This window comes from Mya arenaria, chromosome 7, assembly GCF_026914265.1.
Source record: "Mya arenaria isolate MELC-2E11 chromosome 7, ASM2691426v1".
NCBI classification, from domain to species: Eukaryota; Metazoa; Mollusca; class Bivalvia; order Myida; family Myidae; genus Mya; species Mya arenaria.
Window position 1 is genome coordinate 27843055 of NC_069128.1, and position 16100 is coordinate 27859154.

Consider the following 16100-nt stretch of genomic DNA (forward strand, 5'->3'; position numbering starts at 1 on the left):
TAAACATGTTCAACTGCAAATGAAAAGACACCACCATACAATGTACTTTGTAGAACTACGAACTGAAATCTGTCTTCTACACACCCCAATGTAAAACCCGGCATGTGACTTTCACAGAATGACGTGTGTTTAACATACACAACTTTATAAACATGACTGAATCGTCTGTTGAATAGATGCAACGAGAATAAAACTGCAATTAGTACAATGAAAAATGAAAATGTGCAGTGTAAAATGTAAACATACAACCGATATGTTGGCGGTTGTAAAATGTAAATTGGTAAATCATCAATGTTACAAACCTAAAATACACACATACACGTCTGGACTTTTGGCAACGAATAGCCTCCATACAGATACACTGACATTATGGAATATTGAAGATGAAATACACTGACATTACAGAATATTGAAGTTAGATACACTGACATTACAGAATATTCAGGTTTAGATATACTGACATTATGGAATATTCAGGTTTAGATACACTGACATTACAGAATATTCAGGTTTAGATATACTGACATTATGGAATATTCAGGTTTAGATACACTGACATTACAGAATAATGAAGTTAGATACACTGACATAACAGAATAATCAGGTTGAGATACACTGACATTATGGAATATTCAAGTCAAGATACATTGACATTATGGAATTTGAGGTCTAATACACTGACATTAGGGAATATTGAAGTCAAGATACACTGACATTCCGGAATATTGAAGTTGAGATATATTGACATTTCGGAATATTGAAGTTGAGATACACTGACATTACAGAATATTGAAGTCGAGATACACTCAGACATTACGGAATATTGAAGTCGAGATACACTCAGACATTACGGAATATTGAAGTCGAGATACACTCAGACATTACGGAATATTGAAGTCGAGATACACTCAGACATTACGGAATATTGAAGTCGAGATACACTCAGACATTACGGAATATTGAAGTCGAGATACACTGACATAATGGAATACTGAAGTTGAGATACGCTGACATTACGGAATAATCAGGTTGAGATACACTGACATTATGGAATATTGAAGTAGAGATACACTGACATTACGAAATATTGAGGGTGCGATACACTGACATTACAGAATATTGAGGTCGCGATACATTGACATTATGGTATATTGAAGAAGAGATACACGGACATTACGGAATAATCAGGTTGAGATACACTGACATTATTGAATATTGAAGTAGAGATACACTGACATTACAGAATATTTAGGGTGCGATACACTGACATTACAGAATATTGAGGTCACGATACACTGACATTATGGTATATTGAAGTCAAGATACGCTGACATTATGGAATATTGAAGTCGAGTTACACTGACATTACGGAATATTGAGGTCGCGATACACTGACATTACGGAATATTGAGGTCCCGATACACTGACATTATGGAATATTGAAGTCAATATACACTGACATTATGGAATATTGAAGTCGAGTTACACTGACATTATGGAATATTGAAGTCAAGATACACTGACATTACGGAATATTGAAGTCGAGATACACTGACATTACGGAATATTGAGGTCGCGATACACTGACATTATGGAATATTGAAGTTGAGTTACACTGACATTATGGAATATTGAGGTCGCGATACACTGACATTATGATATATTGATTAAGTAGAAATACACTGACATTATGGAATATTGAATTCGAGTTACACTGACATTATGGAATATTGAAGTCGAGTTACACTGACATTATGGAAAATTGAAGTCGAGTTACACTGCCATTATGGAATATTGAAGTCAAGATACACTGACATAATGGAATATTGAAGTCGAGATTCAGGTTGAGGTACAATGACATTACAGAATATCGAACTTGAGGTACACTGACATTACGGAATATTCAGGTTGTGGTATATATTGAAGAAACACATCATTGTTCACACCAATTATATGAGAATAATCCATGTTTTTTAATTAATTAATAGGCGCATGTGTCAGTATGTCAGTTCAGCTTCAGACCTTGCAATATAGCATTTGGTTGGTAGTTACCAAGCTGGAAAATTGGGTTTTCTCTTGGCACTGTTGTTTTCAATAACAACACAAGACCACACTCTCTTGAAAGCAACATTATGCCAACTTCAGTGACCAAGCATAAGTTAGAACTTTCACAATTAATGTAAAATTAACTAGAGCTATCACGAAATGTGATTAATACCCCAGAATGCACCCCTGATAGGACAGATTAATATTCAGAAATTTCACCTGAAAATGACAATGCTGTGGATACAGTTATGGTTCTTGTAGACTGCACTTCCACTCATTGTCCTTTTCCATTGCATGTAGCTTAATTAAACTCCATCTAATAGTTTTAAAATCAGGAACCAAATGCAATGCTCAATAACTTATATTTTCAAGTTATTGTCCAGACAAGGAAAAATTGCAATGGACTGACCAACCAACCACAGGGTGACTCCAATATAACCCCTTCAAAATTCATTTATCGCGGATATAATGAAGTTAAAACTAAAGACATGTATAACATACCTCTGAGTACAGGTGTCAGCAGGATGGATATAGTACTGCCAAGGTTGATCATGAAGTAGAAGGCAGAGAAGAAAGAATTCTGCCACTTCTCCTAAAATTCACAAGTATCGAAATATATTCTTATGACAAGCATAAGATACTTCTATAAAAATATTGAAACTGTTGTTATGGAGTAGACTGTTCAAAAGCAACACAGGGGTCATTAAAGGGGCACAATACAGTTTTACACTCGATAGATGCATACAAAGAAAGTAATTTAAATGCATTATCATGTTTAACTCTTTTGACTTTAATGATTAAAACCCCCATAAAAGCATATATAGTAATACTGCATTTTCCTTGAGCACGAAATTTCTCAAGAGCTGTGGATTGGTCAAGTCTTAGTTCCAACCTTTATTCCTTTTTTTATCAATTTACTGACGAAAGATTGAAATTATCTACCTAAGTAAACACGTCGAAGTATTCATATGTGACTACCTAAACAGACTGTAATATTTCTTGTGTAATCTACAGAAACTCTTGTAACAATTATAATTATACCTGCATATAAATTAAAAATTATTATTATTTAGTTTTAAGCTAAGAAATGTCCACCATTAGTAGCCATACTGACCTGTCCAGGAACAAACTGGTCAGCTCCAAATGGGGCCACAGAGGCTTTAATCCCTCCTGTGCCACAGGCTATCAGGAACAGCCCTATACTTGGACCAATACTGAAATAAACAAAAAAATACTTTAGAATGTAAAAACAGCTTATCAGCTTTGATGTTAAAATAAATTCTCCTTTTTATTTAGTTTTAATGCCCTCAGTTATCAGGAAAATTACAATTTCATTATGTATGTTGTAAAAACTGTCTCTTAAAGGGGTTAAACACCTGAGGCCCCAATTTCTTGAAGCTTACCGTAATCATGTTATTTTATAAGGGACTTAAGAAGTGTCGAGAAATTGGGGCCGGATGATACAATTACAAGAAAAAAGGAAATGGTCATAAATTACATAAATTTGACATCTTTGTGTACGGCACAATAGTAATGGTATTTCTTGTCTTATACAGCAAAATAATCAATAACAGAGTCATTAATACCTAATTCCTTTCGTAAAAAGGTTTCCACTCATTGTTCACATATACCACACAAATACGTGGTCATAGTCCATCTATATGAATATACAAGTTATGGAAAGCAACTGATCTAAGTTCTAGAAAACAAATGATCTAAGTTCTGGAGGAAACTAATCTAGGTTCTCGAAAGTAACTGATTTAAGTTCTGAAAAGTAACTGATTTAAGTTCTGGAGGTAACAAATCTAAGTTCTGGAAAGCAACTGATCTAAGTTCTGGAAAGCAAATGATCTTAGTTCTGGAAAACAACTTTTTTAAGATCTGGAAAGCAACTGATCTAAGTTCTGGAAAGCAACTGATCTAAGTTCTGGAAAGCAACTGATTTAAGTTCTGGAAAGAAACTGATCCAAGTTCTGGAAAGCAACTGATATAAGTTCTGGAAAGCAACTGATCAAAGTTCTGGAAAGCAACTGATCTTAGTTCTGGAATGCAACTGATCTAAGTTCTGGAAAGCAACTGATATAAGTTCTGGAAAGCAACTGATCTAAGTTCTGGAAAGCAACTGATCTAAGTTCTAGAATGCAACTGATCTAAGTTCTGGAAAGCAACTGATCTAAGTTCTGGAAAGCAACTGATTTAAGTTCTGGAAAGAAACTGATCTAAGTTTTGGAAAGCAACTGATATAAGTTCTAGAATGCAACTGATATATAAAAGTTCTGAAAAGCAACTGATCTAAGTTCTGGAAAGAAACTAATCTAAGTTCTGGAAAGCAACTGATATAAGTTTTAGAATGCAACTAATCTAAGTTTTGGAAAAATTCTGACCTTAGTTCTGGAAACTAACTGATCTAAGTTCTGGAAAACAACTATTTTAAGTTCTTGAATTGATCTAACTTATGGAATCATAGCTTATCTAACTACATGTAAAAAGCTATGACTTACACTTCTGGTGGAGGCACTGCAGTTACAGCAAGAACCAAACTCCCAACAAAGTACACACATGAAACTATCAGTATGGTCCTGAAATAAATAAATGTAGTTATAATACATTAAGAAATAAATATATAGTGCAGAATTAGGTCGTACCAAATTGCTTTTATGTTTAGCATCAATCCTTAGTATGAAAACCTATCTAGCTAACCTGAAAACATAAATGAACCCCTGTATCCTAAATGAGTGACATCCTATGTAGAATATAGGAGCCTCCTATGTCCATTTCAAATTGTCAGATAGATTTTCACTGCAAATTGAGTTCAAATTAAACTTGTATTTCAGAGTGCTGATCATGGGAATCACACAGAATGCATGTTATCTACACTTGGGTTCTGAGGTCAGAACAAAAGTAAAAAGAAATTAAAAATATTTGGCAAGATCATTGATCATATTAAATGTGTTTTGTTTTTTTTTCCAATCGGAATGGCCCAAAACCTATCTGTCTGTGGACGTTAAATAAGAAAAGAATTTGGTATGGCCTTACATAAAAACTTTTTGGTTGATCATAAAAAAGTGTTGGTTAAATTCTCAAAAAAGCAATATATAGCAGTTTACAAAAAATCTGTCTATCAACTACTTTAAAAAAAGGTTTTCTCTCCAAAACCAATCATAACAAGCCCCTTAATTTGCTAAAAAAGTCTTTTGGGTATGAATGAATTGAGTCAGAAGGCTTATCAGTCCTTTTGTCTTTCAATGAATGATTATTTTTTTTAAAGTACCTGTATCTTCCAAGATATCCATCAGCTACAACAGCACCAATCAAGGGCATAAAGTAGCACATCATTGACCATGCATGAAAGATGGATGTCGCCGGAGCGTCCCCAAACCCTAGCCATCTTGTCAGGTACAGCACCAGGATAGCTGTCATAAACAATTAAATCTATAAGTGTATCCACATACATGTATCTCATAATAGTGCATGAACTATTTCTTCCGATATATAAATCATTACAGTAACCAGTAGCCAGGGATCAGTATGTTAATTTTTAACCAGAAGTACAAACATTAACATGTAAAACTTGCTGCGTTTTGCTTTTTAAATCCATCTCAAAAAGAGTCCAATAACATAATAGAAATATGACCTTGGTTTCAAACAGCTGATAATTGTCAATCCTGAAAATGCCTGGGTGTCTGTTGCAGTATGAGGGATTCATGTCAAAAACAGGGTAAAGGAGTTTAGACCCCTTTGGAAAGTGTTTCCAGAGTCATTTATATTCATTCAAGAGCAGTTCCTACTACTTGTCTATTAATGCATACATGCCAATTTATCACCCCGGTGGGGGATGGGGGGGGATCCCCTGACCCATCCCCTTCTTTTTTTTCTCTTTTTTTTCAATCTAGCTCAAGTGGAAAGCATCCATTATACTATGCATAGGAAATTCCATTAAGGACCATGATGACTAAGTCTTAAGTGATGAAATAAGAGTGTGTTTCTGTATTTATTTTTATATCATAAATGTTGATATTGCAATAAAATCAGCTGCGTGAAAATCCCCTGGTGTTATATCAAAATCTCCTGGAATTCAGACCTAAATCCCCAGGGAAGCCTCTCAGAAATATGCCATGTATGTTAATGATGCAAATGTCCGAGCAAAAAAATCTTTATAACTGTACAATAGTCTTAAGTTAACAGCCCTTAAACCAGATTTCCTTAAAACTGCTGAATTTCATACAATCAACTGTCTTTAATAACGTAAATTAGTTTGATTTTATCATTTACAAATACAACAACAAGTATATTAAATGATTAAAGAGGAAACACAACCCACCTCTCATCCCATAGTAGGAAAATCTTTCACAGAACTCATTGGACAGAATAAAGAACACCGAGTACGGATAATTCTGAAATAGAAGGAATTGTATACAGAAAAGCATGAATCACTAGATTGCTTTTTTTTTTTAAAACACGCTTGTCTCCCCTTTTGTGTGGTCGTAGGTGAGAAATAATCAATGATGAACATGAATTTTGTACTTTTGGACTGTAGACGAACAATCATTGGGGTCATCTACTGGTCATTACCAACCTGCATACCAAGTTTGAAGTTCTGGGGTGTAAGCATTTCCAAGTTATTAAGTGGAAACAAAGTTTGACATCCAGACTGAAAATAAAATTATATAGTAACCTTATCTTTCAATAAACAAGCTTAAAGGGCAGTCAGGTCAAAAATAATGCAAGCCATGTTCTGGTGCAGAACATGAAGAACTACAGGTTAAAGATGCACTCTTACTCCCAAAAAAGATGTACCACAATTAAAACATTTTTTTGTCATTCACTGAAAAGATTAAATAAATATCGAAAACATTGGTTCTTATGAAGGATACCATTTTGAATTTGAAAGAAAGGTGCACAAAACACAGTATTTCTATCTTATGAGGTGATAGTTGATTACTCTAAATCTTTTAGGACTCACTCATCATTTAATATTTATATGTTTATACACGGTAACAATCTTGCTATTAGTTATCAATATTTTCCATAAATGCAGGTTTAATTAGGAAGTAGAAAAGGGTTCATCACTCAAAATGTATGTTTGTAATACACGTGCATGTATTGATTTTAAATGCGAGTGTCACTTGAATTCAGATTACATGCAATAAAGCATAATCAAGGTGCAGAGAAACATGATACAAAACAAAGTGACACTCTTATTCAATATCATTGCATGCACATGTATAACAAACATAAATTTTGACTGCTAAACATTTAACTACTTACTAAATAATGCATTTATGGAAAATTTTATTTACTGATAATAAAATTGTAACCTTGTATTTAATACCTGAAAATGCAAAAATAAATTAATTGATTGGTGAGTGCTAAAAGATTTACTGTAATTTACTATCATCATTCTCAAAGGTACTGTGTTTTCTGCACCTTTCTTTCAAATTAAACATGGTATCCTTCATAAGAACCATTGTTTTTAACATTTATTCATCCTTTTTGACATAATAAAACAACTGTTTTGATTGAGGTTAATCTTTTTGGGAGTAAGAGTGCATTTTTAAGCCAATCTGTCGGCCTATCATTGCTGATAAACATCAACAATCATTGTGGTAGAATTCTCATTTAAATAAAAACTGCAATGCAGTGTTCATGAAATGTACTTTCAAGAATACCAACATCGTAATTCACTTGTTTTACCTTAGTATTGGATTCCTTATCCTTTTCAATCAGGTCTGATTCTGAAAAGAAATAATATCTTTTAAGGTGGCTGCATTTGATATTCGTTGAGTATTAAAATATTAAACAAAATTTGATTCTGTTAAAGAGAAAACACATTTAACAACATAAATACATTAAAGCTTGAGCTCTTTATAATAAGATAGTCTTTTGTTTTGAAAAGTTGGCCCTGCTTGGTTTTTCGAAACCCATATCCTCATACAAAGCCGTCAAAAAAAGCACAAGCCCTTGAACCTGCAAATCACGAGCCTGCTCAAATTCTTGGTTTTATACCAGTCATAGAAATTTTTGGATGGACAAGCCCAAATTCTTATACTATTGCTTGGCGTTACATTTTTGAAGAAGCCATGCTATATAAAATTCAGAATTTGAGCAAGCCTGGAAGACATTTTACTAGTGCAGGGTATACAGTAGGGCTTGTTCAAAAATGTAATGCCCAGCAGTAATAAATGAATTCGGTATTGTTTATCCAAAAGGCTAATTTCAATGACTGCATATATCAGTAAGCTAAATCAAAATACATTATTGATAAAGTAAAATGTACAGTTGTGAATAAGTAAACTTACTTGAGGAGGTAGATGTGGGCTCGTAGCCATTAGGTGGGTTAACACTCCCGTAGTCATGCTCCATCTTGCTTGACTGTTATGATGTCTGCTTAAATTTATGTCATTCTGAAATACAAGGGTTGACAATTAAACTAAATTTACCAGAGATCTCTAAGGGACACCACAAGTTGAAATCATGAGTCTCTTCTGAATTCAGGGGTCCATTTAATCTCCTGTGCTGTATATCCATTAGTAAAATATTTTGTGTCAGTGACGTCAAATAATTTTCTGCTGCAATTTAATATGTATTTTGTAAACTTTCTGCTAAATAATGATGGGACACCTGACTTGGAGGTTCTGGTTCTCCTCCATGAAATGTGGTGTCCTCGAGATCCTTGGATACTTTTAAGAGATGAATGCTGAAATCTTCAAACATTACAAAAGCATATCAATGGCCTCACTTCCAAATGTTGAAGCTACATTAAATCCCATGTTTTCAGAAGCATTGTTACGTTTTTAGTACTTAACCTTGGTAATTTGATCACACATTTTTTTTTACAAAAGTTACAATTTTTCTATTTTACAATTTCTGAAGGTTCTGACATTTTGATCACATGATACAACACCATTCTCACATTGAACTATTTACTCGGCATTTTGCAGTTAAATGCGGCTCACTGTTATGATTTTAATGATGTAAAAATTCCGAAACAGAAGAATGCAGCTTCGGCATTTTGAAGTCACAGAGGCCAATGATTTATAATATGGCAATCCAATAAGATGGGCCATGGTCCTTGTCATTGAAGCCACAATAATGGGATTTCAGGGAAACTCTTATCAGTTTGACATTTTAATGTTTCCCTGTAGCCGTCATATTTGTTTTCATGAATTTTATTGAATCATGAAAATGGCAAAGATTATTAAATAGTACAATACATGTATGTACATAAATGATAAAATATAAAAAATATTGAAGTAACAAATTAATGGTACACAGCATATAAATAGTTAATTGCAATACTGTATTAAAGGGGCTGTACTCTGTATGATAAAATAGCGAAAAAAAGAGAAAATTGTCGAAAACTGACATAAACTTGGCATCGATGTGTACAATGCATTGAAACTTACCAACTGAAGTACCACATAGTTTGCAATTTATTTAAGTATTAAGCAGTTATTTCGTATTTTTCCATTAAAAAAGATTACTGGGTATGTCTACCAGGTAGAATTCATTCCTTATGCGTATCATTGGCTAGTTGGTGTTATCACGTGATATTACCGAGGTAGCTGTAGTTGTGTGCGAAATTAACCTTTTTACCCTGGTTGCCAATGGGGCTACAGACACTGAGATTTCTGTAGCCCAAGCCAGATTTCTGTGGCCCAGAAGTTTACAGAAAAAACACGGAACATATTTGTGAGTAATTTTTATTTTTAAAAAGACAAAATGATACACAAACGGATCTGAATCTCATTTTATTCAGTAATAGATGTGACTGGATGTGATTTAACATGTTTTTGCATATTGCAAAATGCTTTTTTCATTTATTTGTTGCCAGAGTTGAGGGTCCTGTCTAGCTAAAGAACTTCAGCGAGCACATACTATTTCCTTTTAATGTGAAGTGAACATCCAAAAAAAAATATCTACATTAAAGTTATAAGAGGCCAGAACTAGGTCCTGTCAAACTGTGGTTTGATAATTATAATAACTGTTTTCTATGATATTATTCAAAACGCACCTCTTTTTCGTACTGTTGACCATTAGCCTTCTTTGGCTTGGTATGAACTACATTGGTAGTCTGGCTACACTTTCCGGAAATAGGTACACGGTGTCGAGGTAAATATCATCCCGACGATTTTATTTTCATTGCCCGTCGGGCTATCTTAAAGAATTTTTTCGTAGCCCGTGTCATTCTTTCGTCACCTCGGGCGATCGGGCTACCGTTAATTTCACACACTGTAGCTGTATAGCTTAATTATGTCACCCTATTACAGTAAGCCGTCATAGCTCAGTCGATACGACGCTAAACTGCAATTTTGGCGACACGGGTTCGAACCCGGTCTCCAACACAATTTTTTTTTTCATTTTGGTACTTTTTTTACAATTATGATATCAAAGCGTAACACATTCTATTAGATAATTGTCCTGAGATTCGTAACAGAAAAAAACTTTTTTTGGTGCCAATCTGGTGTACAGTCCCTAAGTTATCAATTAACAACAATCTAAATCTGTCCATCCCGTTGTCACTCTCCCTCAAATTATTTGTCGTTGACACAAATATGGAACAGCCATATATTGTACCTCTTTAAATGTCCTCAACATCTAAGTCAAATATTTTCAACACCTTTAAAATTGGTCAAACAACACTGTCACTGCAACAGGTTGTACTCAGGTACTGCGGCCGTACGGTAGATACAGAGGGTGTTTTTCACACCTTCACATTTCAACAGAAAATTATGCCACTTCACATGATGCATGTCTATTTGTTTTAAATACAGAATCATACTACGTAAAAACATTTTGAAACTTTAAAATAATTAACCACTTTTACTTTATTGTCGTATACCGATGCTTTAACCGTTCCCGATTTTCTACTGCCATTTCAATTAAATACATCAATTGATGTGAGTATCGTCCCTTTGAAAAGAAATGGAAACAAACATATATCGGCTTGAAATGGACTCCCGAAAAAAATGTCAAAAGCCTATTAAATACTGTTTATAAAAAATCTTTAGGGAAAAAAGTGCGTCCTATAATCAATGATTTACGGTAAATCTTTCACAGCCTTGGCTGGCGATTTTAATAAATGACCAGAATATAGATTATAAATATTACATGTACATATAATTAAGTAATGTAAAAAGAATACTACATATAGATAAGCAAAATAAATATCTACTTTGCAAAACAGCTTAGGGAAGCTTTAAATAATGGGCATGTATTTCCTTTTACACCTGAGTTGCTACTATTTCATGTAATTATACTTTAAACAAATTTAGGTGACATTTCTGATTTCATAAGCACACTCTAACAACCATAGGATGTTATATCATTCATGTTAAATTGCTGCAGAAAATTTAATTTCAGTACTTTCTGCATTCATTGTATTGTATGTTTATATGCTATGAACATTGTATGATGTTTTACTCAATAAACTCATTATATCGTATCGTATCCTAAAATTAGGTACGAAATGAAAAAATGCAATTTATATAAAACATTTTAGGAATAATACAAGAATATGAATGTTGTATTAATTATACTGTGTTGAGCACCTTACTTTTAACAGTTTACTGGTATAACATATACATGTGTTATTTAACTGGGTATGCACATTAAACTAGAGGTAAATTCAGACCAGAATGATATGTTTCATGTTTCCTTACATGTACCCTCAGTCTCATAAAATATGCATGAACTATTTCAGTTGAAAAAGGGGGATGTAAATTATGTGTATAATCAATTACAGCCTATTAAAAGGCATTTTCATAATGTATTATGCCATGCTGTATAATAAACAATATTACAAAATTTTATAACTTTGTCTTTTTCAGGCCACTGATTTCATACTATCTTTTTATAGAAACTAAATGACAGTTTTGATATTTTTGAATACAAATTTGTTTTTTACTTCGACTGGCTCATAGATCTATAAACACAGATTGGTGCATGAATATTATACTCCGGTGTTGATCATAATAGAAAGATAATAGATAATATTTGCATGACTTTCTGAACATATAACCACTATGACAATCTGCACCACTTAAAGCTACTTCTTGTTGAATAATGTGTTTTGATGAGATGAGCTAAGTGTAAAATAGCTATATTTCTTTTAGTCATTGTATGTATTAAATCTTTGAAACATCTCTGCAACAGTTACTGTACATTTAATCATGTATTTTGAATGGATCTGAAATACTGTCTATTTAACAGTAATTGCCAAGTTTGACACAATAACGATTGATTTGTGAATTGTCTTCATACAATAAATCCAACCAGTCATCATCATCATCATCATCATGGTCTTCATCATCATCACTGTTGTCATTGTTGTCATCATCATCACCACCATCACCATCATCATCAAAGACATGTCAACTTTGTTCATTTTTCATGTCAACAATTGTCACACTTTTGCTACGAAAACGCATAATCATTAAAGGATGTAATTACCTTCGAAAGCCATAACATTCAACTTAATTTACCCACTAGTGCCCTAATTATGGGATATCAACAGCAGCATGCTTGATTAACTACAGAGACTGAATGACAGCTGAGTGCACTAGTTTTAATAATATATTATATATATAAATATATCAATATATACATGACAAATTGTTGTCGCATTTTGTCGCAAATGTTGAGAGCCTGCAGGAAAACTGTGACACGCACAGTACACTCACAGTGTAAGACACACTTTTCATGACCAAAATAATGAATTTCAGTCCACTTTCCGCGGGTGAACTGTGTCCGCCGACGAATAATGATCGAGTCCTTGAGGGTGAGTGGATAAGGTATGTTTTCTATTTTATTCTTGTCACTACCGGCATGGATTCACTCCCCACTACGGCCAAGTTCATTTTCTTAACTTTAATTGTATTCTCTTTCGCAATTTCGATATCAAAGGGTAAAATAATTATCATATATCAGGAGGCAGCATTACCCGGAAATCTCATTTTTGGTCCAATAAGTAAATGAGCATCTCTTTGACAGCAACGTTGACATGGTATTTAAAGTGCAATATTTAAAAACTTAAAGAATGTCAGAATTACAATTGGTCTTGTATCTGTTGTATAATTGAACAGTATTATACAATAATGATACATTCAAATGGATGACATAGAATGGTTTAAAACTAAAAAGTGTTCTCATTCTGAACAAGATTTGCTTTTACTAAGTTGGTACCAAAGAGGGTTCAGACCCTATACAGGTCAAAACCATGTCAGATTTTAAATGAAAGAATTGCTCCCATTTGTCCAAAATTGGTGAGAGAATTTTAATTTCTAATATGAAAGGGATATTATGCAGTGAAAATCAATTTTTGCAAAACATTAAATTGATTATGATTATATAAATTATTCAGATAAATATTTCTTTGACTAAAATGAAGCACTTGTATTGAATTAAACCAATGATACAGCATTATTCACTACTTTTTATCACTAATGGGGCAATGATGGCATTAAAGAATTTCTGGTCTTTTTCTTAATGTAAAATATCTTGAAGAATAACAGATATTGTGCAAATCTTGGGGTTTTATGATGATATCAAATTTATACAAATACCTTGGTGAAAGTTAATTGCAAAGATGATATTTTGGGAAGTTTTTCAGAAATATTCTGATATATTGTAGATGCTTATTAAATGCAGATTGAAACCTGAGTAAACAAAACTAATTTGTGTCACAAAAACTCTAAAACAATGAAGTGTGTAGCCCAAATCGGTGCAAAAATTGATGCTGAAATTGAATTATCCATGCCGAAATTCAATTACCAATAAACGAGGTCATAGGCAACGCCGACACTTTAATACGAAAAGAAAAAGTCACAAAATAAGACTGAGAGCAAATGTATCAGGCATTTTTAAATGTGATCAAGACAAACCGCTTTAATTGCCTATTAGAATTATTCCTGCTATATATATAACAGTCTTCCTGAAATTCGCCAGTCCACCAAACATGTCTGTCAAATTTTGTATGGTACTGGCAGCTCTTTCGTAATTGACAGTGCGGTTGATCAGCATCTTTTGAGACGACTAAATAGTGAAAAGGTACCTAAAAGCGAAATGTCTGTAAAAATTGTTCGCTGATTGTTTGCCTTAGGCAGATTTCACGTTTTGGTGACCAAAAAGTTCCCGGCGAATATTGATTTTTAAAATTTATTGCAGATTTGTGATTTCAACATTATCTTTTACAGCAATTTCTTATCTATCATATTTTATAACATTTGCAATGATTTATTCATGCATTTTTATAAAAAAAAGAATTTTGTATCACCATACCATTTGTGCTAGTGTTACAATATTGCCGGTAAAAACTTGTTTTTTTTTAATATTTTGATCCAAAGAAGTATTTTGTCTTGCACTAAATGGTTCATTTATCTATAAAACAGAGTGTACAGACAAAAAATAAAGATTGTTTCGTTTTTCTCAAATAAATTTATTGAAACAAACCCTAATTGGACAACAAGACAGAAAATGCTTTCTGCAAACATAGGTTTTCTTTTTATATCAGATCAGATAAGCTATAAACATAAATGTTTTGTTGTGGTAATATAAATGTCTCTAGTATGGTGCAATTATCATTACCTTTGATATTAAACATATATATTATAAATTGCTAATTGCAGTATGTGCTAGTGTTACCACAAAACAGAATGAGTAACATTAGCAGTATGTCACATTAGCAGTTGGACAGAATGTTTCACAACAAATTAAAATACAGACATACCACAGACTGTTTGAGCTTGATACAGTATAAAACAAACTATATAAATGATTGATAAACACGGTCAATTGATAATCACAAAAATTCTTAATTCTGTCCAATAAATAACGATATCAAACACAAAAGCGGTATGAATTCAATATAAACTACGTACCTAATGAATGAATACTTACAAACGATAGTTTACAGACGACATTGTTATGTTCGAATAATTGACTCTGGGAAAGTCATCAAATTTCAACGATTTTCTTGCTTTATTAAGCGCTTGTCTTAATGCTAGCGTGACATAATGTTAACCTTACATCGAAGGACAGAATGAGCCAAACTTGGATTAAGTTTTTATCAACGGTATTCACCACTATTTTTATCATTTCAATGTCAACTGTGAACCAGTCCAATATAAAAGTAATCGCTACCCGGATGTTAACCCTCAGTCGGTGTAAATTATTCACGAATAGAAAAGGTGCTATCGTCATGCTAAAATGGGACAGAATCGATTTTGAGTAACATTAACACATTTTTAGACCTAAAAAACTTTATGATCGGGAATGACCAATTTCTTGTTACATGCAATACTGTTTTTATCCGACACGTAGTCTTAGTTTTCAGTGATTTAATAAAGGTGTGTTTAGGCTTAAAACAGTTAGCAGTGGATCATGTCTGCTAATGTTACACAACAATTCGAGGACAGATTACCGTAACGTTATCACCATGCGCAATTACCGAAAATTTAAGTATATTACGAACGAAATGCAATCATTTTAGATATATTATTGTTTTAATTAACATTTCTTGCAAACATTATTCAACAGACAAGAATAAAATACTTACCAGATGTTACTGAAAAGCATCCTCAAAAAAGTGGTATATTGGTACCGGGAAGATTTTCTGTCTTTTTTGTCCTAAATATCGGCATATTTTTACATTTTTTTACCTTATTTAACACAATATTTTCATTATTTTAATACAAATCACTTCTATTAGGTGTTCTTATTGGGTTGGGAAAGGCAATTGCTGTATATATGACGTTGACATGCAATAACAATAAATGAAAGCAAATGGGCCAAATAATTGCCTTTTTTGTGAAATCTGCCCTTAGTGATAGTTAATTGATCCAAAATTGATATTTGATGTCACATAATATCGCCAAAAGTCATCCATTTCTGACATGGAATCATGATAATGATTGCCGGGAATAAACGAGTAAATTTATACATCTAACCATAATGGCATTTTTTTTAACAACTGTTTAGATTGGACACCCGGAAAACACCTAAATGGTGCTGGAGTTAAAATATTTTAGCAAGACTAAGCGTGTTTAATTTTCTTT

The 16100-nt window shown here is 33.0% G+C and overlaps 1 protein-coding gene across 2 annotated transcripts in view; it reads right to left on the reverse strand.

The window, feature by feature from the left end:
- Nucleotides 1–16100, reverse strand: part of LOC128241608 (solute carrier family 15 member 1-like) — a 37816-nt gene that overhangs the window by 20949 nt on the left and 767 nt on the right. For both annotated transcript variants that reach the window (XM_052958619.1, XM_052958618.1), the window contains exons 2-8: nt 8346–8450; nt 7741–7781; nt 6368–6440; nt 5318–5459; nt 4548–4625; nt 3161–3260; nt 2548–2638 (exon numbers count right to left, since the gene is read on the reverse strand). In XM_052958619.1, the coding sequence (XP_052814579.1) occupies nt 2548–2638; nt 3161–3260; nt 4548–4625; nt 5318–5459; nt 6368–6440; nt 7741–7781; nt 8346–8409 (589 nt within the window). In that variant the 5' untranslated portion in view covers nt 8410–8450. The remainder of the gene's footprint in view (nt 1–2547; nt 2639–3160; nt 3261–4547; nt 4626–5317; nt 5460–6367; nt 6441–7740; nt 7782–8345; nt 8451–16100) is intronic.